This window comes from Triturus cristatus, chromosome 5_1, assembly GCF_964204655.1.
Source record: "Triturus cristatus chromosome 5_1, aTriCri1.1, whole genome shotgun sequence".
NCBI lineage: Eukaryota > Metazoa > Chordata > Amphibia > Caudata > Salamandridae > Triturus > Triturus cristatus.
Window position 1 is genome coordinate 717573746 of NC_140587.1, and position 25572 is coordinate 717599317.

A 25572-nucleotide genomic window follows, 5' to 3' on the forward strand; every position below is an offset into this window, starting at 1 on the left:
AAAATCTGAGGGACTGAGGCTCCTGCCAGGAAGGTTCTGAAGGGAGGCGACAGCTGATTGGCTGGCTCTAAGAGTTTGGTCCTTTTTACATAAGGACTAGGATAGGCTACTAAGGGGAGGCCCTTAGGCCTATTTTTCTCTATGTATGTCTATAGGACATTACTTTTTTATGTACCGGAGGCTCCCGTCTCGACGACGGGGAATGATTCACGCATGTGAATCTATGAAAGACACCCCTAATACTGGATAAGTGAGACGGACCTGAAAGAGAAAAGACGCCTAAGGTCTCATACAAGGTTTTGAAGTTAAGAAGATATAATCTTCTTGCCCAAGATGTCTGATAATAATGTTGCTGGAAAAACAAAACAAAGCTGTATAAATACGTTTTGTAGGATCTGTATATGTAGTTTAATATTAGTCCTCATAATATGGGCGATATTAACAATAGCTATTCCCTAACTGATGGTTGCTGGCAAACAAAATAGTACTAACACACATACAGAAATTGCAAACCTTAAAGGAGATAGAGTAGACTTAGAAACACCAGATGAGCTAGATTTACACCACACTGTAGATAAGAATGAAACTGATTGAAATGTATTTGCAAATCTTTTAGTACATTATGTAGAAACTGTGGAAGTTAGTGATTGTTATGTTTTCCTGAAATTGCCAAGCTCAGTAGCTGAAGGGGTAACTTATCATTTACCATTGACATATGTAATTTCTTGTAGTGTTCTAGCTAGTTTATTCTATAGAACTGGAAAGCTGCAGTATTATTATTCAAATGTAGATGTGATACTTTCAGAAGTTCCCATGCGAAAGAGCATGAATCCTGTCCTTAGAACTAGAGACTCACAGTTCATGGGTGAATATTTTCTAACAATGAAGACAATAGATATAGCTTAAGCACATAAACGCAACTTAACTTGTAAATTACATGAAGAAGAAAAGATATTTTTGAATTTAGTAGAAAACAGAAGACAGAATTTCCAAAAAGAGCCTCTGAGCTGAAACCTCAGATACCTAAATGGGCTGAAAGGGAAGACCTTTTAGTAACTGGCAAAACTCATGCTGCTATGTCTCTGGACATTGAAAAGAAAGGGAAAATCTGTCTCCATAGACTTAAAACAGAATATAACAATGTATTTATTGGTTCCAGTGAATGTGAACATAACTTCTTAGTAATTGGAGGTAGGGGGCTAAAAGGAGGAAATGATCCAGAATGTCCTGGAATTTATTATATTTGTGGAAACAAAGCCTATTTTAGGTTACCTGATCACTGGTATGGGAGTTGCTATTTCGGAATAGTATTCCCTAAAGTCTATCATGTTAAAAGAATCACTGGAAGCAATAATGACAGTAGGGGACTAACTAGATCTAAAAGCTAGTTTTTCTGAAATAGTAGGTGATATATTTGGTGCATTGATACCTTCAGTGGGGGTTCTGCTAAATTCTCGGAAAATTTGTCAATTGTCCACAGTAGTTTATCGGTTATCTACTGACACTGCTGGAGGATTTCTACAGATCAATACAGAATTAGTTGTGGTTAGATCTATGGTTTTGCAAAATCGACTTGCCCTTGATATCTTATTGGTAAAAGAGGGTGGAGTCTGTAAAATGCTGAAAGCGCAACATTTTTGCATGTATATACCTGACAAAAGTGTAGAGATGGGAAGATATATTAAACATATTACACATTTAGAAGAAGAACTGAAACCACTGGAGGTTGACAGTGTATGGAACAAAATAACCTCAGTAGTTGGTTTTCTAACATAGGTAAAGGTATCTTAGGTCAAATATTATTGCCAATCATGGGCATAACCTTGCTAGATCTGATGATTATGTGTTGTCGCAAATGCAGTGAGAAAAGAAAAAGGTACGAAGTGAATGAGAGAGGTAGAAAAAGAAAATTAGAAGAAATACGACTTGAAGAATTGAAGGGAAATATCTATAAAAGGATCACAATTTAAGAAAGATAAGAGAAAGAATAAAAGATTTGAAGACAACGAAATGGTAGAATGCTAAAGTTGGCATCTGGTTTAATAGAATTTAGTGATGGCATAAAATGCCATCAGAAGGGGCATTGATGGAGCAAGATTTTGCATAAAAAGAAACTTGCTCATATGCAATCCTCTCGAATAACCTGTAATACTATAATCAACCTGTCCGTGAGTACTAACAGTGCACCACATTCAACATTATTGTATCTAGGGGACGCTTTTCTATGTACCTTGCTAATGAATAACCCCAGTGTTCTAAAATGGCCGCCGAAAATGCGGGAACTCTTCTGCGCATGCGTCTACTACACCTACGTAGTAGGATGTTTTCTGTCGCTTGGGGGGGGGGGACTTTGCAGCTGCGCAATAGCTTCTAAAATGGCCGCTTTAAAGTAATGCACCAATGCACATGCCGTGCTGAAACTAACCTATACAAGCTCTACTAAGCTATTAATGCAAAAGATGTATTAAGTAAATGGGGTTAGAGTAGCAGTAAGTGGTATACAGCAAATTCATTTAAGATTGTATTCTAATGTGTTCTTCTTTGACTTTATTAATAGTTCCCATTTGGGCCTTGGAGGGTGACCACGTCTCTGCTTCCATGCGTCTTCTACACATGCGTAAAATGTCTGCTTGCGCTGAACAAGTAAACTAAATTGACTGGCTGCCAAACTCAAGCCAAGCAAGGACATAGGAAACCAACTTTTAACCCTACAAGAGGAAGGAGAAGAAACATTGTAAATTAGACTTACCGATCCACATATGAAATATCTGTGGGAATAAAGCTTGATGGTATTAAAATTAAGGGGCGGGGAATTAGACTATAGGCTAAAGAAAAGTATTGCACTTGGTATGGTGTGATGTCCTCACCCCACTGCTTGGCCCAATCAAAATTGCGGATGAACATGGAATTGAAACATTTGGGGGTGGATCATACATTTGAATTGGTATAACAGATGTAAGTACTAGATAGTTGAACACACTTGATGCGGAGATGCTGATGCTATGCTGAGATGCTGCCCGATTTTGCTGCAATCTGACGGAAGAATCCAACACTAGGGAACATTTACAGAACAACCGATGTGGCACATCTAGGAAGGTGTCCGGACGAGCCTGAGCCGGAGAGAGTAGCACCAGAGAGGGGTGTCGCTGGCTTTACACTAGAAGAGGTCACGTTTCCCTGTCCTGAACCTATCCTGAATCCTTGACTCTCTGATGTCGGGGTCCTCACACCATTCTAGGTAAATATATCTGGAGGGTAAATGCTGCGTACTTGCTCTCTGTCCTTTCTCTCCTCAGGTGTGGTCATTGCAAGAATTTATCAATGCAAACTGATAAGCTAACTGTACTATTTTCCGGATGGAGATTTGACATATTCATGTGTATTTTGATTTGACTTACAAAATCATTAATTCAGATAAACGTTTAAAACTCCTTCTGAGTCTGTGGTTCTTTAAAATAAAGTTACATGTATTATTGTCTTTACTCCCTATTCTAATCTACTACTAGATCTTTCCAAAAGTGCATTTACTCAGGAGACAGGAATGGTAAGAAAACTGGTGTAAAGGTTTCCTAGGGTAAAATAAAATTGATGACCAGTGGATATCTGCCAGCTCATTGCACGTATGAATGCATATGGGCCCAAATGAGTGTTGTGTGTATGAATGTGTAGAGCTGGTAAACTCCGCTGCATCAGATGTCCTGGATTTCCAGGAAACGTGCTACAGTAGCCTTGTATCCCTCAAATGTCATTAAAAATGTTAAGGATTCTGAGCATTGATGGATCTCAGGTAGGATACTCTTCAGAGTACTCAAAATACTCCTCATCGCAATTAAGGATCATCATACCCTCACAGTGTGATTCCTCTTTCACCTCGTAATACTTGTGCCTGCTCTCTTGTTGCTAGTCAAGTCTGTATTGTTAGTCTTTATCATCCTCGTTGGCATTTTATGTTGGGGTAAATAGGACTGATGGCTCTCCCAAAGGGTCCTTCATCCTGGAACTTGCCTTCAGTGTCCAGAAACCTTGTAACTGTGGTGGGATTTTGCTAGGGAACTCATCTTGGGGAAAGACTGTTTGTTTAACAGAAGCAAGAGGTAAAGAGACAGTCTTTCTTTTTGTTGTTGTCAACAATGGTGTCAATGGTGGTGTCAGATGCCCATGGCTGTGCTGTGAACAAAGGTGTGATTGAGAGTTGATAGCAAGTCTGTTACTTATGGTATATGTGGAGCCACTGATGAAGGAACAGACTTTGAAGAGGCGTCAAAGACTGTAGGTGACAACAGAGGTAAAAGCAAAGGAGTCTTGAATGTAGTAAGCAATACAATTGCATTCTTTGTCGATGGTACCATCAACTGTTTTGAATTGTCTTTGGACTTGTGATGCGTTGGAGGAAACCGCTTTGGTGGACTTCAGTCACATTTTTGGAGGCCCTAGGGGGATGGAGGAGTTCTCCTAAAGTAGATAGTGGGTTCTTCTAAGATAAGGACTTGCCAGGCACTATACAGCCATCTAGATGATGTTTAAATGAGCACTGACTTTAATTAGATCACTTAACCTCTGGACTTAGTCACTGTTTTTTTTTTTTGCGCAGACATCTGAGCAGTCAACTTTCCCAATCATGGACAGTTTTTTCTGAAAATATCCAGCACATTTTACAATCCTTGGATTAGTGTATGTGGGGTAAATGCAATAAATACATTTAGTGTGTGCGTCATCCATAAATACCTTTTCATCCAAAATGAGCTCCCAGCCCTAAAAAGGGATTTTTTCAGTGAGTCAGTCATTCCTGTAAAAACGAAAAAAAAAAACCTTCCACTGGGCCAACACTCTAGAAGCCCAGACAGGTTTAATGCCACACAATTTGGAAATCCATAGAAGTTGTGAGCAATCCGATGAAAAGATCTCTGGCAAGTCCCCAAAGAGGGAATAATGGAGTTCGGCGCGCGCACACACACTTCACTGGCTGGGATTTGGGACTTTTCTGAGAAGTCAACTGTACTACTAAAAGGAGAACTGTTTCAATAGTTTTTTCTTGGTACCTCTTTTGAAATATCGCCTCCAGACTCCCAGCTTGATGACGGGGAATGATTCAAGAATATGAATAACTGAAAGATACAAAATTGAAGAACATCCACCTGCTGGATTTGACAAAACGGACATTTATTACAGCTCTAGGACCTTGCCTGGTTTCCAGCTAACTGAAATTTGATGCTTAAGAGTATATACATCTTATTTAAATGAATGGCCAAGTTTTGCAGTTCAGGGGAAATATGTAACTGTTGGACTTGGCCCTTTTTGGCAGGTTTACCCCTGAACTTTATGCCTGAAGCTCTGACATGGTGGTAGTGGTTTTAGGCCTCTGGGCACTTTAGCACTGTGGCCCAGTGTAAAGTGTGTGCACTCTCTGTGTAAGTATGGGGAGATTGCCCTGCCCTCCCATAGGAATGCAAGGGGGATAAGTGTGTCAATGGTAATTCCTGGTATGAGAGGAGTGCAGGGTCGAGTTTAGTATGTATGAACTCGTGAGGATAAATGCTGCGCAATGGTGATTAATGGTGATTGGTGGAGAAATGCCACTTTTAGAAGTTGGCATTTCTGTGTGCTATGTGTCTGCCTGCCTGATGTAAATTGCATGTCTGGCTTGTGATTGACAGGAGCTGAGGGGTGTGGGTGGCTCCAGGAGGGGCAGGGCAAGTCAGCTAGGCTTAATAGGGACGCCTGGGCTAAGAGTAGTGGGAGGGGTAAATCCCCTGACTATGACTAGGACTGTGCCCAGGCTGTACAATGATGGCTCCGCCCCCTGTGGTGTGTTTGATGGCGAGCCCCCACCTGACAAAGGGGAAGAGGAGCTTCCAAAACAAAGTGCTCCAATTCCCCCCTAAACCAGTTCTGACTGGTATCCCCAAGCCCTGTGGTGTGACACAAAGTGATATGAGATATAAATATAGGGGCTGTAACCCCATGAAAGTGTGCTGTATTTGGTCCTGAACCGGCGGGGCATGCTGCTGCCGGGGCCCAGGGGAAGGCTGCCAGGAGTGCTTTCCTCCCTGGGCCCTGCATTGCCCCTTCATCTGAAGACTGATGCTTTTTGCTCCAAGGACTTTCTGTGCTTTCAGCGCCCTGGGAGCACTTTCTTTTAAATTCCGAGGAGAGAGGAGCACTGGAGCATCATAGCACCAAGCTGCACCTCACTGAGGAGGGAATACCCAGCGTAGGGACTCCCCCAAATGGCAGTGAGCTAGCGGGAGCCTACCCCACTTTATGCACCCATGAAGCGGGTGCCAACCCCGATTATGAGACTGGTATGGCGGGTGCCTACCCCGCTTATGCCTTTATTTTAAAGCGGGAGCCCACCCCGTGTCACACCGCCGAGGCCGGAAAGGAAGTCAAGCAGCGCGATGCCTGGAGCGGCGCGGGACTTGTGCCTCACCAAAGGAAGTCCCGCCCGCCAGAGACGCGTAAGCAGAGCGGGGCTCCCGTGAGGAAGGAAAGCCCCGCACTGGTGCTGGCCGCGCAAATGTCCCGGGTCCCAGAAGGGGGACCGGGTGAAGAGCAGTGAGGCCGCGACCCAGAGATACTCCAGGCGGGACTCCCGTAGTGAAGAGGGAGCCCCGCGGACAGCCGTAGCACGACCGGGAGAGGAGCAGAGTCCCCACGCAAAGCCCCGGTGAGTGAAGCTGCCGCTTGCCGTCTCAGTCCCTAGTTCTGAGCGGACCCGCGAGAGAGAGCGGGCCGCTCCTACGAGGGGGCAGATTTGTTTTAAGAGAGCCCCAGAGGGCCACAGTTCTTTGGGGGCAAGTTCTTTTTGTGCATGAGAGAGCCCCAGAGGAGCAGAGTCTCGGGGGCAGATCGAGGCGCATTGTCGGCACCTGGGCGGTCCAGCAAGAGAGCGGGCCGCCCCAACGAGGGTGACATGTCCTGTGTGCCAAGGAGGGGGCCGCTGTGAAGAGCAAGGACCATCGCCCTGGTTGAACAGTCTATTGAGTAAACGAAGACTCTTGTTTATCTCTACAAGGTTTTCCTTCACCCCCAGGGGTGTCAGGAGGAGTGAACTCAGTTCAAAGCAACAGCAACTGAATGTGAAGAAGCAGGTTTTGTAGCCCCACACAACCTAGATGAAATGGTGTCTCTATTTTTTGGTTACTAACAGGAATCCAGGGATGCAGTGGTAATTTGAAAACCCCAAGATTGTCACCCCCCAAGAAAAAGTCACTTTATGCTTAAAGTGTTTATTTCAACAGTTTCCTCCTGTTGCTTAGCACATCTGAAAAACAAAACACACCATTTATTTAAAAAAAAACTAATTTATGTTGGTAACTAGAATAAAATAAACATTTCTACAATCGTAAAAATGTCATCTAGCAACCTAACACCCTAAAACCTACTTCTATGCACTCTACTATGAGAGCATGGCATAGTGTAACTTGCATCTAGAGTTCTTTAGGGAGAATCAATGGACTACATATCTGTTTACAGCAAAATGCTGTTGTTAGCAGTTGGATCAAACGTTCCTTCCAAAAGGAAAACGCATTGGCATAAGTTCTTTTCCTCCTGGACTTGGCTTGATATCAGATTTCAGTGTAGAATGGGATGCTGTGGCATCACACCAGTCTGAAGATTATTGGCAGTATACTGCACGATAACCTGGGGCGAAGGAACTCTCCTCTCAAGTGGTTGACTGGCAGGCCATGTATACTATATCTTATCTGAGATAGGAATTTCTGACATAACCTTAGGAATGTCTAACATAACATACATGCATCAGTGTGCTCGGCTTAGACGCATTCTTCTAAACAAATAAGGTAAAAACACATAATTTCAGACTGTTTATGCTATTATCTGACCTTGAGATCAAGATAACAAGACTCTTGTTCCAGGCTGATGTTGCCTCAAGTGTTTGGTTATTGAGGTCATTGTCTGCGCATCAGGTGTCTTATCAATGTCATTGTCTGAATGTTTAACATTTTCACAGATGTCAAAGGCAGACATGTTAATAATTATGCAAGAATAAAGAAAAGTGAGTTTTGGCCTGCTCCAGATGGAGTCGGACCTTAGGGACTTTCCATCAACTCTGCCAAGAAAAAGGGACATCAAAGGAATCCTTGTGGGATCACGATGATCTGTTGGTATTGAGCTGTGTACCTTGAGGTTCCTGTGCACCATGATGCCAGAGTGCCAAATGCTCCTAGACTGTTCTAGTCAGAAACACCAGTGAAAAATAGTAAGACTGATGGCTGGGCTGAAGGGCTCTGGGGAACTTACTCTGCCTCAGAGCTGCAGCACTCAATCACTTACTTTTATAAAGCCATACTGGGACTTCCAAGAATCGGACTTGTAGGGGGGCTAACCTGAATATTGCTCATCGTAATTTGTGAAGGACCAAAACCAGTAGACAGATAAGTGGGGCTCTGAACTGTGCCTGAACAAAGCTTGAGTGCCAGCCTTAGGACAATTGAGTGTATTATTTGTGCATTTCACTTTGTGTTCAGATATGAAATACTATTTTTATCATAAAAGCTGGTATCTGGATGGACATGTGGTTGTGGAGAAATTCAGAGTTTGAACCTATGTATACCTTGCAGCTACCCGCCCTTCACACCCCTCCCCTTAAGCTCCCAAGAAGCCTTAGGCTGCTCAACCTGTGCTACCACAGAGTCAAGTACCGAAGGGGTACTTGGCCCAGTTGCTAAGGACCCATAGTAAGTTGGGCTATGGGACACCAGGAGTAAAAAGCCTCAATCCCCATTGTTGACCCCATGAACCCCTGCTTGCCCGTGACCCCGTGAAAGGGGTTCTGACAGACCCAAAATGTATTAAATTTAAATTGCGAGCTCCTTAGTTGGCTTACCAAGTAAATTGTGTGAGGAAGCAAACATTACAGTGCGCATTAAAAGGAACATTAAAAGTACACATGTAAATGGTCAGGGCACCTTATTACAGTAAACAGTGGTAATGATGAGGTTCTCAATAAGCAGGGTGTGGGAAATAAGTAATAGTCAAACATGATTTTATTTTAAACAGTGACAGTCAACATTTAGAAAGAGAACCAGATTAAGCATTACTTACGCAGCAATAGTAAACATGCTAGAATCATTAGTCCAATCGCTCCAGCTCCCAGTTCAGTTTTACGGTCACCGACCATACGGTCTTGGCAAGCATGGTCCTTTGTACAGGTACAAGCGGTGAGCTGAAGAGTTTGTTTTTCGGGACACTTCAAGCCTTGATTATCCATCACAGCAATGGGAACTTCATAACTCCTAGGCCGGAGATTCTTTGCCACCAACTGGACACTGGTGGCTTTGGGTGAGAGGAAAAACATGGTAAAACACTGTGCTAATAGTCACGTTGATTAGAATATTCTCTAAAATAATCTAAGCAGGCTTCCACATCTTTTTGCAATACAAATAGGTCATGCTCCTGAAGAAAAGAGTTAAGTTGGTTTGTGCCTCTTGATAATGGCATCTTTAGTGAGCTAAAAGAAAGCAAATTGCAAAGAGAAAATTATTAAATTGCTGGCATTAACAACACGCAGCTGGTAATAGAGGTCTTGAAGAAGTGCATTTACTACTTCTGTGGAATGAACGTGTTGATAAGTAAAATGACAAATCTACTTAAATTCTGACCATAAACAAATATGTTTTTGTATTCACTGCTTTTTTTAACACATTTGTCACTTACCACTAACATAAGATAAATTTTGTTGAATGCAATATTAAGCAACATTTGTCAAAATTATGTCAGAGGCAGAAGAAGTGTTTGCCATGGCCATGCTACCCTACAACCTTACCCACCTCCTTAATAAACCTCACAAAAAAACATACATTCCACAAAAAAGGAACCAACACTAATTTCTTAGGAGATGCAATGGGCCAGTCACCAAGGAGTTCATCAAACATGTCTAGGTGGCTTTAACATACAGTCAAGAAAAATAATTAGATCGTACAGACACACAGATTCACTCTTGCGTCTGATATAGGGCAACAAAGTATAAATCTAAAGGAAGCTTGGAAAACAGTTCTTCAGTATCCTCTAAAATAATGAAAACATCTGGTGGGCCAATCGCGCACATACTGTGACGTCGGATGTTCCAAAATTCTAGCTAGAAGTAGTCTAAATCTGCAGAGATGTGGCAAAATCAGAAGAAATATTTCATGAAATTGGTGGGGTAAAAAAATCAGAACGTGTGTTAAAACAGATGCACTGTTCACTCATGCTTTTTATTTTAATGCAAAAAAACTCAAATTATTGCAATTATCCATTTCCAAATATTTCTGAAAAATGAGAAAGCAAAATGTTCACATTACGGTCCCTCTCACGTACATTCTCCTCTGTCCCTTGATGACAGTCCTAATGCCAGAGGTGTTGAGGCACTCACACATCTATTGTTAGCAAACCTTTCTATGTTTGCGCATCTCAGCACATGAGTCTTCCACATTCAGATATATTAAAGGCATATGTGCTGGATAGCTTCCCTGCACACAGGTGCCCACTGCTCAGCCTGCAACCCACCTGAGCAGGCATTATAATAACCCAGAACCTGTATCGCTGCAACACTGATGCTATCCTATGCTATGGCTTCATCCATTTCTCCTTCAATTCTGATGTTTTCACACGTTTTCTGTCTGGGTGGACGTGTGGAGAGAAGAACTTTTTCTAGCGCAAAGAACATCTATGGCTCATTTCGAGACCTGCTTTCCATGAACAACAAAGCATTCAAAATCTGCAGTGCAGATTGTTTAACTGGCTATACAAAGCACCTCACTGTATAAGGAGCATTGCTCTGTAAGAGGATGAAAAAAGCCAGTTTGGGCACTGCTCATGGATGGCAGTTAAGGACAGCTAGAAGCTTGCCCTAGAATACCCCTTGAACAGGCCTTCCTACCACTGGCCTCATACATCTGAAGACAGGAACTGCAGCAAAAAAGAAACAACTCACAAAGCCAGAATTACTTTCTATATTTTTCTTGTCTTGGCATTCGCCTAACACCAAGCAGCAGATACGAGGTTGGTGTGGGGTAGGAGAGGGAAAAATATTTAATACTTGCATGAAACGTGGTAAAAGGTGCATTTTGCTGAATCTATGTCCATGAGCATAGTACCAGCGCAGTCACAGCAAAAACACTTTCCATAATGTGGAAACATTTGAAAAATTAGAAGTTGGTCACTGTTACTTACCATTTGTGCTTGCAATCGCCCAGTTACTTGCAGTTCCAGCAGGTTCATCCAGTACGGTGAATGTGAAAGGAGCCCCATTGGGGAAGGCATCTGGATCCACAGCAGTAATGTTGATGAACGGAGCATTATCACAGATGGTCTGTGCAGGATTTACAATCCGTGGACAGTTGTCATTAACATCTTCGACTTGAATCTCGATTGTACCAGTTGCAGTTTTGCCGGGAAGCACTGGTGGTTGGAAAAAAATGATATGTTCTTTAACCACAAAATAAATTAACATAGTATACAGCTATATCAACTGGAATGCTGTTATAGAGTAATCAAGCTATTAGTAATACGCTTTAACCATTCGAGTATCACCCTCAATTTTCAGCATAGTATACTTCTTGAAGGTGCAGTTTCTCTGGGGATACATTCTGCTGCCTTTTGCTGGCATTCTCTTCAGTCATATTATTGCAATTACTTAATTATATGTTTGAAACATTTATTAAAGACCAACTGTGACCCAAAGGGATCGATACCAAACTGTCGCAGAGACCTGCCTGCACTGCAAGGATTCTGCATGACCAGTCCTCTCCTGCTTCAACCAACTTGACCTCAATCCGGCGCTGCCGAGACAGCGAGTGAGCTGAATTATACCTTCCCCGAGCTGACCTGCACACCGGCTTTTCAGCTGCCAAGTAACCCTGTCCCACACAACCACAGCTGGATTTTTAGCTTGTGTGTAGCATGCTGGAATTCATGGTGCTGCGCACACATCGTCATACTCAAACTAGAAGTACCAGACTGCAACATGCCTGTAGCCAGAAAGTGTGGCCTGGCTGAGGAGATGCACATGACACAAGGCGGCTTGGAAGCTATGGCCATCTCCTGCACACCCACCACTGCTCGTCCATAAATGCTTGGGGTCTGCCCCCTTCATGACTTTAAGGCACACACGTGTAATTGTTATATTATGCTTATATAATGCTTTGGACAAAAGAGCACATTTATACCTCTGTTGCTGCTGCTGTTTTTGGTCTCTTCAGGTGTCGCTTTGCTTTTCTTTTCCACAGAAAATATCGAGTTGGGTAAAATAATTTCATTTGGTTATTAGGTTTTTACAATTATAGAATTTGTTTCTTGCCCGCTGCGAATGTAGTTCAATTGGAACTGGAATATTAACTCTGGACATTTTTCGTTTTGGGTAGAACTGTCTCTAAAAATAAAACACGTATTTTGCAGTGCAGTCCGCATTGCTGTAGAGTCCAAGGTTCACAGAGATAGATCTGCTGGGCGCAGGTAACCTTTAATAACACGGTGAAAGACATCAGGGTGACGTGCAACTAATGGCCACTGTACTCTTGGTAGGCAATGGCCTGGGAGAAAACCTGGTGGCATGCATCTGCACAAGTCAACCATCTGGCTTTTGGAAGACGGTGAGGCAATCAGTTTATAGGGTGCTCCGATTACAGTGATTGGAGAAAATGTTTTTGGGATGGTGGGGCAGGTTGGCAAGGAAGGGCCTAGGGGATGTGTATGATGGTAGACTACCTTGTCGGGTCGGCCTTTAACATGGGCGAGCTGGGCACAGGCCCAGGGCGCCAACATTTAGAGGGTCGCACTTACCTATCTGCATAAATGTCGTGCATGTAGCAGTCTCCCTTTGAGCTGGCTTTATTGATTCTGCCTAAATTGTCTGTAATCTTTTTTCTTCCTTAATACTGTAGGCATTGTGCTTAACACCTATCAGTCCCTGCAATTAATTTCCCACTCACCTCCCGCTATCCAACAAGCTCACACCCTATGACCCACCAACTTGTCAATAGTGTTAAGGAGGTAAGATGTGAGTCATTAAGGTGAGTTGGGGGAGGAGCAGAAATGTTTGTGTTCAGAAGCCAGTCACTGCTGTGACCTGGAAACAGAAAACAAAGCCCCCTTTTGCTTCTCGGCTTAGTGAATAGTAGCAGGCTGTGCACCAAATGTGTTTCACCCCCCCCCCCCCCAGGACGCTATCTGAGCAAAGGCAGGCTCTGCAGTCTTGTATCTCATAGAAAGTGTATTGTATATGTCAGGAAAGAGGGTGACATTTGCCAAAAGAGGATGAGTTGACAGACACGCAACTGTCCCCTGGCCTGGTCTTCCTTGCTCGTCTTTCCACCTCCTTTTCGATCGTTCTTTGATGTGCGTTGAGTGTGATGTGTTGGCATATTAACACTACCCTCCCTCACCAACAACCACATAACTAAATATCGTTTCACTGCATTGTAGTGATGAGTTTTCCCAGGGGTCGAAAGGCACGACGGGGGAAAGATGGTTCTGTTTCTGAGCTTGGTGATAGGAGGACGGGGAAAGAAGAGGGAGGGTCCGGATGATGGATGGAAGGTGTTGAGTTCAGAATGAACGATGGAAGGTTTCTACAGGAACCTCCTCAGAGGTCATGAATTGATGTGAACTCACAGGGATTACATTTCAGTTTCCAGTAAAAAAAAAGTGGCTGATGAGTCTATGTCCATCTGCATGGACCGTGATGTCCGTTAATTTGACCATACTTGGGCGTGGTCACCACAACAAAGTCTAGAATGCTTCACTCAAGGAACCTGGAACCACTGATGCAATCACTGCTAAAATCCCAGATGGTTAGAAGGTGACTGCACTTTCTATGCTCCAGGCACAGCGTTTGCCACCATGATCTGACATCTCACGTGAACAGTCTGCTTTAGATCAGCTGCTCTACAATCAATATGTTGGCTGCAGAATGTTTTCCACAAACATGTGTTATGGTTAAAAAGCCATCCATCCTTCATGCATATATAGATTGTGCCCACACCTCATAAAACAGACTCATGATGTGGGATGTACTAATAACATGGATGTAATAGCTTTACTTACATAAAGAATTGTGTCTCACGGCTTCCCTAACCCGCAACTACAATGTTTTCCACTGTGGTGAGCACCACTGTACTGCACACTGTTTTTATTGCATGCTAGGGTCCACTGTTGATCTACTAGGAAGAAACCAGGCCCCTGGAGGTGTCCCACTATCAAGTCTGGCCTAATTAGACAATGATACTGAAGGAAGCTGGCTCTTGATATGATATACCAAAAAGAGGTATATTGTGCAGAGTCCAGGTATTCCCTGACTAGTGGACAGAGGCTTGCTCTAGCAATCACAAGGTGCTCTTCTAGGGGGTCGTGTGATTGAGCAGCCTTAGGCTTATCAGAAAGGAGTGTTAGACATCTGCAAATACACACAATAGTCAATAGATTATGCATACAACTCAATAAAGAGACCTAACCAATTTATAAAAAAAACATCTTTATAAATGTTGAGGCACCAGAACCAATCTGATCATGTAAGTACATTTTGCAAGAGAAATGCTTTACGTTTTCAAAAGTCGACACTTAGTGCAATTTTCAGTAGCTGCAATGTTATCCCACGGATGGAAAAACAAGTACAGCATACAGGTAGAGTACAGCGACTTACGAGACCAATCTCCTGGACTTCAGGTGAGTATGGCGCAAGGTCCAAGGCGGCGGCAGCAGCAGCAGCAGCAGCAGCAGCAGCAGGTCACCTCCAGCGGCACTAGGGCAACCGGGTGCAGTGGAGCAATACTGAATCAGGTGCCCAATGTTAGCCTATGGGGATTGGTCTTCATGAAAAGAGGCTGCAGGCTTTGACTGGGAGGCCAGTCGGGCTAAACCAATCAGATGGTTCAATTCTTGCAATGCTAGGCGATGTGGGGACACCGGTGGTCTCTTCTCCTTGGGCCAGGGTGGCTGGGTGCAGAGGGTCTTTGATGTGCTGAGTTTTGTCATCCGGGAGCGCTCACGGTTGAGGGGGCCTGCAAACAGAGGCTGCAGGAGACGTCAGGGACTTTAAGAGGGGAAAAACAAAAATGGACTGGCTCTTGAGGGCTTGGGGTCCACGCTGACACCGTTGCCTCACTTTGACTCATGCTGGGGGGAGGGTGCAGCGGCGTTGGATTTTGGCGGTCCCAGCGGTTCTTGTTGGGGTGCCTGCAGGTGAAGGAGAGCAGCTCCCCGGGAGTCCCTGGGTCATTACTGACGGCAGGCAATCCTCCCAGGATTTGGAGGCAAGACAGCTTGCAGGGTGAGATGAATTTTGGTGCAATTCGATGGGGAACAGGGCAGGGTTGGTGGCAAGCCACTTGCACTTCTTCAGTCTTTGCTTTCACGGCTCTTCCGTGTCCTCTTCCTTCGTAGGTTAGCAGGCTCTACTTTTCTGGTGGCAGAGGCTTTCCTAAATACTTACTTTGGGGTCGTTAGAGGAGTGTAGAGTGGTACCTAATGGGATACCTACCCCTAGGGTCACTACAGCCCTCTATAGGACCACTTCCTGTGGGAAATGGGCACAACTCTGTTCGAGTTCCTAAGTTTGCCATCACCAAGATGGTTAACTTTGAAAAGTCGCCTGCACTTCACCTAGCTCACCTATGGGGTGGTACTAGCCTGAACGTGGACATGCCTATCTGACTAGCTAATTTTCCCACCTGTCCAGGTACCAAAGGGACAAAAGAGGGCAGCTTCCTCTCCTGTGAGGGATGCCAGATCGAATACCAAAAGCGGTGGGCTTTTTAAAGCTCCCCTGTATTGGAATGCTGATCTGCAGGGAGGGGGTGAAAAATACCTTCAGCCCGAGCAGGTTTTGTTTCTTACCTCCTGAGAGCAAAGGCACTCACCCTTGGGGATCAGAAACCTGTCTCTGGTGGCAGGCTGGCAAAAACAAATCAGTGAGCACTGCAATAAGCTGGTAGGTTTTCAGGAGGCACCTCTAAGGTGCCCTCTGTGTGTATGTATTAAAAAATCCAACACTGTGGGATTATTAATTGGAGATATTTGATATCAAACATCCCTATTTTCAGTGAAGCCATCATGAAGCTGGGGAACTCGTTTTTACCAGTGTCCAGCACATGTACTTAAAACGGCTTTGCTGTTCAATTGTACTTGCAGCAATAGACCTGACCAGCACAAGGCCATATCTGATCATGCAGATATGTCTTCACATGTAGTATAGTGCACCCTGCCTTAGGGCTGTAAGGCCTGCTGTAGTGGTGACTTACTTATACTGCATGCAGTGTCTGTGGGCAGTGCACACAGGAATGTGTGCCATGTCGTGTTTTCAATTTTGTCTGCAAAACCAGAGGGGATGATGGATGGAGTGTTGAACAATGCAAGCACTCACCTCCAGTCAACTGATCTGGCTTTAATCCATCCTCATTCTTTAGCACACTCCGCCACCCCAGTTCAGACATGGCCATATGCAAATCAGTCTGACCCTGTGCCTCATGGGAACAGTCCAGCCCGAACTGCCAAGCCATGTCTTCCCTGGACCGGAAACAAGCATCCTGGGACCGGTTTCTGGCTAATCAGCCGTCATCAGCCAGGCTAGCTTGAATCCAGTGGCAAAGTGAGCAAGGGACACACATCTGGGCATACCCTGCCAACTTAGGGCGAACAAAGCAAAACCAAAGGGGATGATGGACGGAGTGTTGAACAATGCAAGCACTGTCTGCAACAAGACACATAGCCTGCAGTGACAGTCTGTATGTGCTCAATGAGGGTCCTTTAGGGTTGCACAATTTGTGCTGCAACCCTTAAGGACCCTCTTTGCCCTACGTACCAGGGGTGCCATTTACTAGGGACTTACAGGGGGGGGGTAAAGGAATTGCCAATTAGGGGTCCAAATGCACAGTTCTGGGAAAGAGATCGGGCACTGGGGACCTGGTTAGCAGGAACCCAGTGCACTTACAGTCGAAATCACATCAAATACCAGTGAAAAAGTGGTGGAGACCATGTTAAACAAGCATTTACAATGCAATGGTCTCAGCATTGTTAAAGTTAGAGCTATTGGCATTGCATATGACATTATTTTTGTTTATGTTTTTGTTTTTAAAACATTTAAAGAAACAGCATTGTTATTTACAATGTCAATAGATTAATCACTCTCAAATGCGAGACCTATTGCATTTGCACCCACACACAGAGCCACACACAAAGCCACCCACATACACAGAGCCACCCATAGAGCCACTCACATAGAGCAACCCACACACAAATAGAGCCACCCACAGAGCGGACATGTTTTTATAAATGTCATGTTCCCTTTGCAGAATCATAAAGCATGAACAAATGGTTATTTTTTATAGTTGTTTTTCCATTTGACAGTTTTATATAGTGTGAATTCAGCCAAAGACAAAGGCTATTTGAGTTCTATTCATTAGCACCAGTTACAGTACACAAGATCCGATTTTTTTATCTAAGGGCCTGGGCGATGAAGTGATCTGCCCAGAATCACAGGGTGTTGAGCAGACGCTGGGACTCAAACCTGATTCCCCATCTCTGCAACTCTGGCGTCAGGCCACATATGCCTATGCACACACAAGGAATAAAAGGACACAGGGCCAAGGTGACAATGGCCTACAAGCTGAGCAACTAAAACAAGCTGTGTTAAGGGACTATAAAGCAGAGCTCATAGAAGAAAGGACATATCGATCCAAAGCATCCAGACCTTGAGACTCCCTGTCTGGAGGGACGTCAAGCACAGTGCCAAAGTTGGGGGAGGGTGTAGCAGCCTGAATCATAAAACTTTGCTAAGTTGGCTGGCGGGAAAGACAGAGCGACGTAGGCACATGGCAGAGCAGCTCTTAAGTAGAGGATCAATGGCCACTTCCACAGAAGGAAGCTGTAGCCCCAGAACTACGTAAACTTTTCAGAAAAGCTGAGGTAGCTTCTGAAGCGAGGCAAAAAAGGCCCATGGATGGGAAAAAATCAAGGACACTAGCACCATTAAGGGCAGAAACCTAATAAAACTCTGGAAGAGGCTCAATCATGTGATCACACACATCACCAAAATACCAAAAAAGTGTGTCAAGGATAAAATAGCAGGGGGCTCCTCTGAAAGTGGAGGAAGGTAGCCCGCAGAGGATTGATCCACCGACGCTGTTCCCGATGTCGATCGGTGCCGAGAAGGCAACACATCAGTGTCAGGGAAGGGAGACAAAGATGGGGCGATCGATGACGGCGATGCCAAAGTCGGCGCCAGCGGATACAACACAGGCATCATAGGTAGGAACCCCAAAGGCCTGTGCCCCGGAGCCGATAAGGAGTGGATCATGGATTTGGAGGGCCCTGCTGACATTGAGGGAGGACCCACTGGTTTGGAGTCAATCGAGGCCTCACCAACCTCCCTTGGGTCAAGAAGCACACCAAAGGGAGGTTGAGAGCCAAAAATGGCAAGGAGGGAGAAATAGTATTCTCTCATCTGAGCCAGAGTCATGCCGGTGCCGGAAAATACCGGAAGGCGCGACCCAGATTTTCACTCCGGAGGAATAGGAGGCGAGTCAGGGACACTGCGTACATGCCGTAAAGCTGGGGAAGTCCGCGGTGCCGACCGACTACCGTGTGACTTACCAGGCAACTGCAATGACGAAGAACTTTGGGAGCTGGTCTGCGAGCAGCCCTCAGAGGAAGAAGAGGACCGTGGCCAACGAGGGGCCGTCGACCACTGTGTCACCAACAGCGTCATGTGGAGCTCCTGCAACATCGACGACTGAAACTGAAGATATGAGCTGCACCATTCGGAGACTTGGTGACCGCCTAGACACCACATGAAAATGGGATGAGGGTGCAGGGTCGACATTGTAGAGCTTGAAGATATATAGAAAAAGCACACTTTCATGGTGGTAGGCCAAAATGACAAGAGGTACTGCTCCATGGATCTGTTTGGAAGCACAGAAGGGAAGAAACGGACGTCTGCACCTCAGGGGACGGCTTAAATGGACTCCGATGATGTCCTCAAAATGATCTCTTCATGTATTCACACATTACCACTCTATCATTCCCCCTTCCTGCGCTCACTGTGACGGTACTATCCAATGTCACCTTCCTTAACATTCAAAGTCCAGCTTTTTTGTATACCTAAAATATTGATTAGAACATTTCGAGTTTCTTACACTTCTCCACTAGTCAACAAAACCTTTTACTTGCACCTTCTATTACTTAAGCCTGGCTCCCATGAATTCTGATATCAAACTGCACATCATGACTCAACTTTACACGTCTATCAAGCTACAAGTCAAAATAAGCTAACGCACATGTCTGTGACTCAACCAACCTACCCCAGCCTGAGAAGAGAAAAGTCAAGGTTTATGTGTAACTTCATGACAAACTAAAAATGTAAGGACGGACGAGATAAAGTAGGCAGGCAGCTCTGTTGCTCAACATCTAGAGCCAGGTAAAGGCAAACTATTGTAAGCACTCGACCGAGCCAAGCTCTGAATTGACTAATGCATAATTAACTGTTGCATCGTGTTTTCTTATTAACTTGTAGCTCTTAAACCAAGGTGGCCAAGCTTGAGACACTACTTTTGTACTCCATGGCCTTCCTTCTAAACATCACTGTCATCAGTGACATTATGTTCATCAGGGTACTACAATTCTGTTTGACAAGAAAATAAACTCCTAGTGTTGCTTGGAAAGCTGTGCTTTTCTGCTCGTTTCTGTACAGGCCTGAGTGCTTAATTTGCGCCAGTGGTTGTAGATGGTGAACATTGACACTCATCTGTGGGAACCATAAAACTATTTATAGAAAGATTCTGAAAGCAGGAGGAAGAGAAAAAACGAGAAACCGTGACAGAGAGAAAGGTGGGATGAAAAAGAACGAGCAGGAGTGAGGTAGCAACAAGAAACATAGGGGTGGTAGAAAAAAGAGGCGAGGCATTCCCGGTAGTCAGCAAAATCAGCCTTCAATAGTGCCAGTGGTAAGCTACTATGAAAAACTTTAGGCCGAGGCAATTATGTTTTTAAAGTTAAAGCATGAACCACAATGCATTAATTGTGGTTTGAGAGAGCCTCAACTAACTGGGGCTCTCTCAAACGTTTACTGCACTCCCAGACCTGACCAGCATCATGCTAAAAAATACCACAGATTTAAAAAATAAATGTAGCTAAGCCCCGGCACATAAAAGCATCTGCTCGACAACTTCACGCACTTACATAACTTTACATCTTAAAAGAAACAGTGCATTACGTAGTGCCCAATTATGAACTCTCGCGGGATTCCTTACAGCGGGTAACTCTCGGCCACTGACGTAAGGCGGACAACGCAGAAATCATCCGAGTGAGGCGGACGCATCCCTCGGGCCAGGAGCATGCAAGCCGGCGCAGATTTAAAAAATAAATGTAGCTAAGCCCCGGCACATAAAGCATCTGCTCGACAACTTCGCGCACTTACATAACTTTATATCTTAAAAGAAACAGTGCATTACGTAGTGCCCAATTATGAACTCTCGCGGGATTCCTTACAGCGGGTAACTCTCGGCCACTGACGTAAGGCGGACAATGCAGAAATCATCCGAGTGAGGCGGACGCGTCCTTCGGGGCCAGGAGCATGCAAGCCGGCGCACAGGAACCCCTTGGCGGACGGAATTACAATTTCAACCGGAGCTTTCCTGAAAAACATATATTATTTCTCTTGCTTTAATGAACCCGGTGGGATGATAGCAAGAGGAGCGCTTCATTCCGATTGATTTATTAACAGGCTGACCTCACAGAAAAGTAAAAAAGAAGCACACCACTGCCTTTCTCCGAGGCGAAGCAGAAATGCCTCGGAGAAACACAGTGGCGTTTTCGGATTCGGGGGCGTGTTTTGCTTTTATCTCCTCTTGCCATTGGCTGGAGGAGATAATTAGATTTGTTGAAAAAAACACGCCCCCCGATCCGAAAAGGACGGGGCCTAATCGGAATGACGGACCTCTTCTCCAATGGCTGGCCAGCATTCAAGAGGCCAGCCAATGGAGAACAGGGGAGAAGAGGGGCGGGTTCAAGCCCCTCTTCTCCAAGTCATTAAATCTCGGATCGAGACTGCGCAAGCGCAGCCTTCGAGCCGAGACCTAAAAAGGGGCACTTTCCTACAAACATCATGACACGGATGGAAACATCGACAAAATACAACAAACTTGCTTGATCTAAACTAGATTTAAATGTGGGCAATTTTTGCTTCCTGTACTAGGAGAATATCTATCAGTTGCATGTTTGTGATACACACAATTCTGGGTTATCTCCAACATTCTGGAATCTTCTTTCTTTGTGGTGCTCTTCTTTCTTAACTTCAAACACAGTGCCTTGTATACATTCGCTCATCCAACTAATAGGCTATCTGACTCATCCCAAACCTCTGTACTATGAGCTCCCAAATAACCCTTTCATAACTCTTTCCCCCTCAATCCCTCCTTTATCCTATTTATCCATCTAACAGACTCACGTTTCTACTACTCCCACCACTCCCAATGACAATTTATATTTCCCTATACTAATACACCTTTGGATTTCGGTGTAGAATGCTACTTGATGAAATGCGCTTCAATGCCTTATCAGGGGTAGTAAGCGCTATATAAATACAAATACAAAGTCGAATAGGACACAGTATAAAAGAAGAAAACAATGCAAGAACAAGGCATAAAATATATTGAAAACATTTAACAAAATTAATGCAGCAAGAGAAAATGTTTTAACTTCAAAATATGTAGAAAGAGTTGGAAACCAGACTAAACAAGCTTCTAATGCTCTTTAATAAAAGTAATCAGTGAAGAATAATGGCTAATGTGAACTGGGAAATCTTTACAAACTAGAGATGCCACCACAGAGAAGGCTTAGACAGAAGGCTTAGAGTGGCAAAGCCTGAAATGGACAATCTGCTCTCTTCATTTCTATTAGCAGATTATTTTACCATCCGTCACGCCTCTCCCCTAGAACTGATACTACACTACTAACCAAGCGTGAGTAGCAGGAGCTCGAAAGTTAAACAGAAAATTCAAATGATGTGTAAGTGAGCCAATGTATGAGGGTGAGTATAGGCACAATATGATCAAACTCACGAATATAAGTAATGAACTGTGTCACAGCATGTAGAGTTAAGAGTGCCCAATGAAGAAAGAAAGCAAACGAAAACAGTATTTCCAGTGTTTAGAATCAAGAGAATGTTACTTATCTGGAGCACTCTTTCACCACCATTTTAATCTAGATTGAGAGGATATCGAAATATTTTCAATGTCAAGTTGTGAATACGCAGTTAAAAAACCCATGGAAAACATGAAACATGACGTTAGGCTAAATTCTGCTTTCAATTGAGCGTTCTCCTCTTACACACCACCATCTGCAATTCTATCACTGTGCACCATCAACATAACATGTCAAGAAAGAGGGGGTGCATGGATCCATGTGCCTTTCTAAATTAGATCGCTAGAGAACCACCCTTGCCGCTAAAATTCTTCTCCAGCACAGTATGTATTTAATAGATCCACATTATATTTAAATACAAAATAAGTCAACACATAAAAGGTAGGTGGGAGATGTAGTTCCTATGCAAAGACACCATCGTTCACCAAGCACAAATCAATCCCTATGTTCTAAGATAATGCCTGGTATCGTAGCAGAGATGGGCCCCCTACATTGAAAGACAGAGATAAATCCAAGTCACCCTTGAAAGATTAATCCTATTGTGACAAAATGGAGTTCTGCTGCAGTAACCCCCTACTTTTGCCTGGCTATTGATGCAACTTTGACTGTGGAGTACTTGGTCCCTGCTATCCAGGTGCCCAGTACCAGTGTTCTTCCCCTAAAAGTGATCCACAATTGTCCCTTCAGGCTCCCTGTAAGTCCCTAGTAAAAGGTACATTGGTACCTAGGGCACTGGGACTGAAAAGGGTGCCCAAGGGACCTCTCACCTAGGTCATGCAGACTGCCACTGCAGCATGCATGGCCTGGTGCTGACAAATAAAGACAAATACTAGTTGGCATGAGGCTCACTGCTTGAGTGTCATGCCAACTAGCACTGCCTTAGATACAGGTAAGTCACCTCTCTAGCAGGCCTTACTAGCCCTAAAGCAGGGTGCATTATAGCACAGGTGTGGGCATATCTGCAAGAGCAGATGTGCCCCTACAATATTCAGGTCCATTCCTTAGTATTGTAAGTGTCAGGGAAGCCCTAGAGAGTACATGGCTTGGGAACTTGACAACTCAGGTTCCTCAGCACCATAATGGTTTCACTGAGACCAGGAGTGTTTAGGACCAAACAACTCCTTGTATCAAATTCACACTAATGCCAGTTTGAGATTTATTAAACCATGTACTCAGAGGGAACCTCAAAATTGCCACCTACAGACCCTGGTGTGGTCACTGGCTGGTTTTAGGCAGCCTGCCACAGAGACATGTTTCTGGAACACTGGGTGGAGAGTCTCTGCTCTCTGGGGCCAGAGGCTATGCACATCTTGGGCGAAGGCGTGACACTTTCTCCCCCAGTATAAGCAAAGAGCTCAAAGGGGAAACTTCAAAGGCCTGCCACCTTTGTAATGCGACCGCCAGCCTCTGCTGCTAGCAGCAGGTGTAGCCCCCAGTTTAAACCCCTACTTTGATGGGGGGGAAATTATAAAGACTAGAAGGCGTGCCCACCTTTGCCAATTCCACCCCTCAGGTGGAGGAGGCGAACTTAAACACACTTTTCAGTCCCCTCCATCTTGATGATGAGGGGACTCTTCCAATCCGGGATAGGACTATGCCCTCCTCCCACAGGCAGTGGCATAATAGAGCGTGTAGACACCCATGGTAAGGTGCCCATTTCCCCTACTCGCTACTGCCCTAAAGCGCTCCCTTAAATCCAGTATTTAAGAGGCCCGTGTCCAGGTGGCCCATCGACCCAGAATAGGTTCCCCCATCGATCCTGTCCTCAACTCCAGCGTTTACAATAAAGGCCAAAAAGTTTAATCTCCAACCTCTACAGATTCAGCTCTTTCTGGGGTTGATTCTCAATGCCATTGCCGGCAAAGCATACCACAACCCCAAAGATAACTAGTTTTTGGGGTTAGCAAACGGTTGCCTCTTTTTAAGGCACATAATCTCCCAGTCACACAAGTGATGCGCACATGGTCAACTAGAGGATCTAGTGTTAGTAAGGGCTACTACCCATAGCTCTCTAGAGTGGTGGAAGAGCGGCAGTCTGTTGCAGGGCAGGCCCTCAGTAGAGCCCACTCTTCAACTGATCACTACCACGCATGCATCACGTTTTGACTGGGCGGGGGTCACATTTACATAACATGACAGTTCATAGTCTGTGGTCACCCCAGCAACAGGGATTTCACATTAACTACCTTGAACATCTCGATATTTACTTAGCTCTCAAAGCCTTCTTTCAGAAAATTCATGGCAAAGTAGTGCTATAAAATCAGACAACAATACCCCCCATGTACTACCTATGAACAGGGCAGCATTCAACACTGCTTTCAGCACTGGCTCAAAAGATTTGGCATTGAGTGATTAACTACTGAATACACCTCTTGGCAGAGTTCTCGCCAGGAGTGAACAGCTTTGCAGACCTGCACCGCAGGACTCATCACCATGTCCCTCAGCACAAATTAAGCACTGCCTATACCTGTTCTTCCAGCGCAGAGGGTTTCCACAAATAAACCTGTTCCCCACATACAAAAATGCAAAATGCCAAAACCTTGATTCCAGGTTTCCACACCTACAATCCATGGGCAATGCTCTATGGAGCAACTGGTCAGGGATATTTGGTTACGCTAGGCCTCTGCTCCCACTCCTTCTATACATGGGAAGGAAGCTACGGCAAACATCTCTTATCCTCCTATTGGTGGCTCCAACATAGGCCAGACAACTTTATTACTAGAGATAATTGTTACAATTCGCCAAAAAGCTGGACCTACTCATTCAGAAGCAAGGCAGGATCAGACACGCAGGCCCCAGGGAATTCAATCTAGCAATTTGGCACCTTAAGAATTTGGTTGTCTTAGTCTACTACAAGAATGTATGAATCTCTCAAAAGAATTCCACAGGCCTATCAATAGAGCCTGCTGTGTCACAAAATGCAAAGGTTTGTCCACTATTGCACCTCCAAACATCTTAATCCCCTCAAACCAGTCTGTCCAAGTCGTTGTATGTTACATGCTTCACCTACAAAAGTTGGGGTTGGCACATCCTTCCATAAGACTATGCCCTGCTGCTATTGCTGCATACATGCACAATTGGTAACATTCTTCACTCATTAGGAGGCTTTAAAGGGGTTCTCTTGCATAGTGTTCCACCAACCCATCTGGAACCTTAATGCAGTCCTTGTAAGATCTATGGGTCTCCAGTTTGAACCACTGCATTTTTACCCAGCGCAGTTCCGTCTTTGGGAAGGTATCTCTTCCTTGCAGCGATGACCTCTGTTAGACACAACAGTAAGCTTCAGGCTCTCACTTTACAAGAACCTTTCTTCCAGGTTTATACAGATATAGTTGTCTTTAAGGACTAACCACACGGTTCTTCCAAAGGTTGTCTCCCCTTTCCATCTCGACGGACAATTGAGATACAAGTATTTTTCACTCAATCAAATTTTACAGC

The 25572-nt window shown here is 44.5% G+C and overlaps 1 protein-coding gene across 1 annotated transcript in view; it reads right to left on the reverse strand.

Annotated features, from left to right (window-relative positions):
* The window catches only part of LOC146831408 (desmoglein-2-like), a 410122-nt gene that overhangs the window by 90431 nt on the left and 294119 nt on the right, over window positions 1–25572 (reverse strand). The window contains exons 11-12 of the mRNA XM_085605709.1: window positions 11176–11403; window positions 9067–9297 (exon numbers count right to left, since the gene is read on the reverse strand). Coding sequence (XP_085461835.1) covers window positions 9067–9297; window positions 11176–11403 — 459 coding nt within the window. The remainder of the gene's footprint in view (window positions 1–9066; window positions 9298–11175; window positions 11404–25572) is intronic.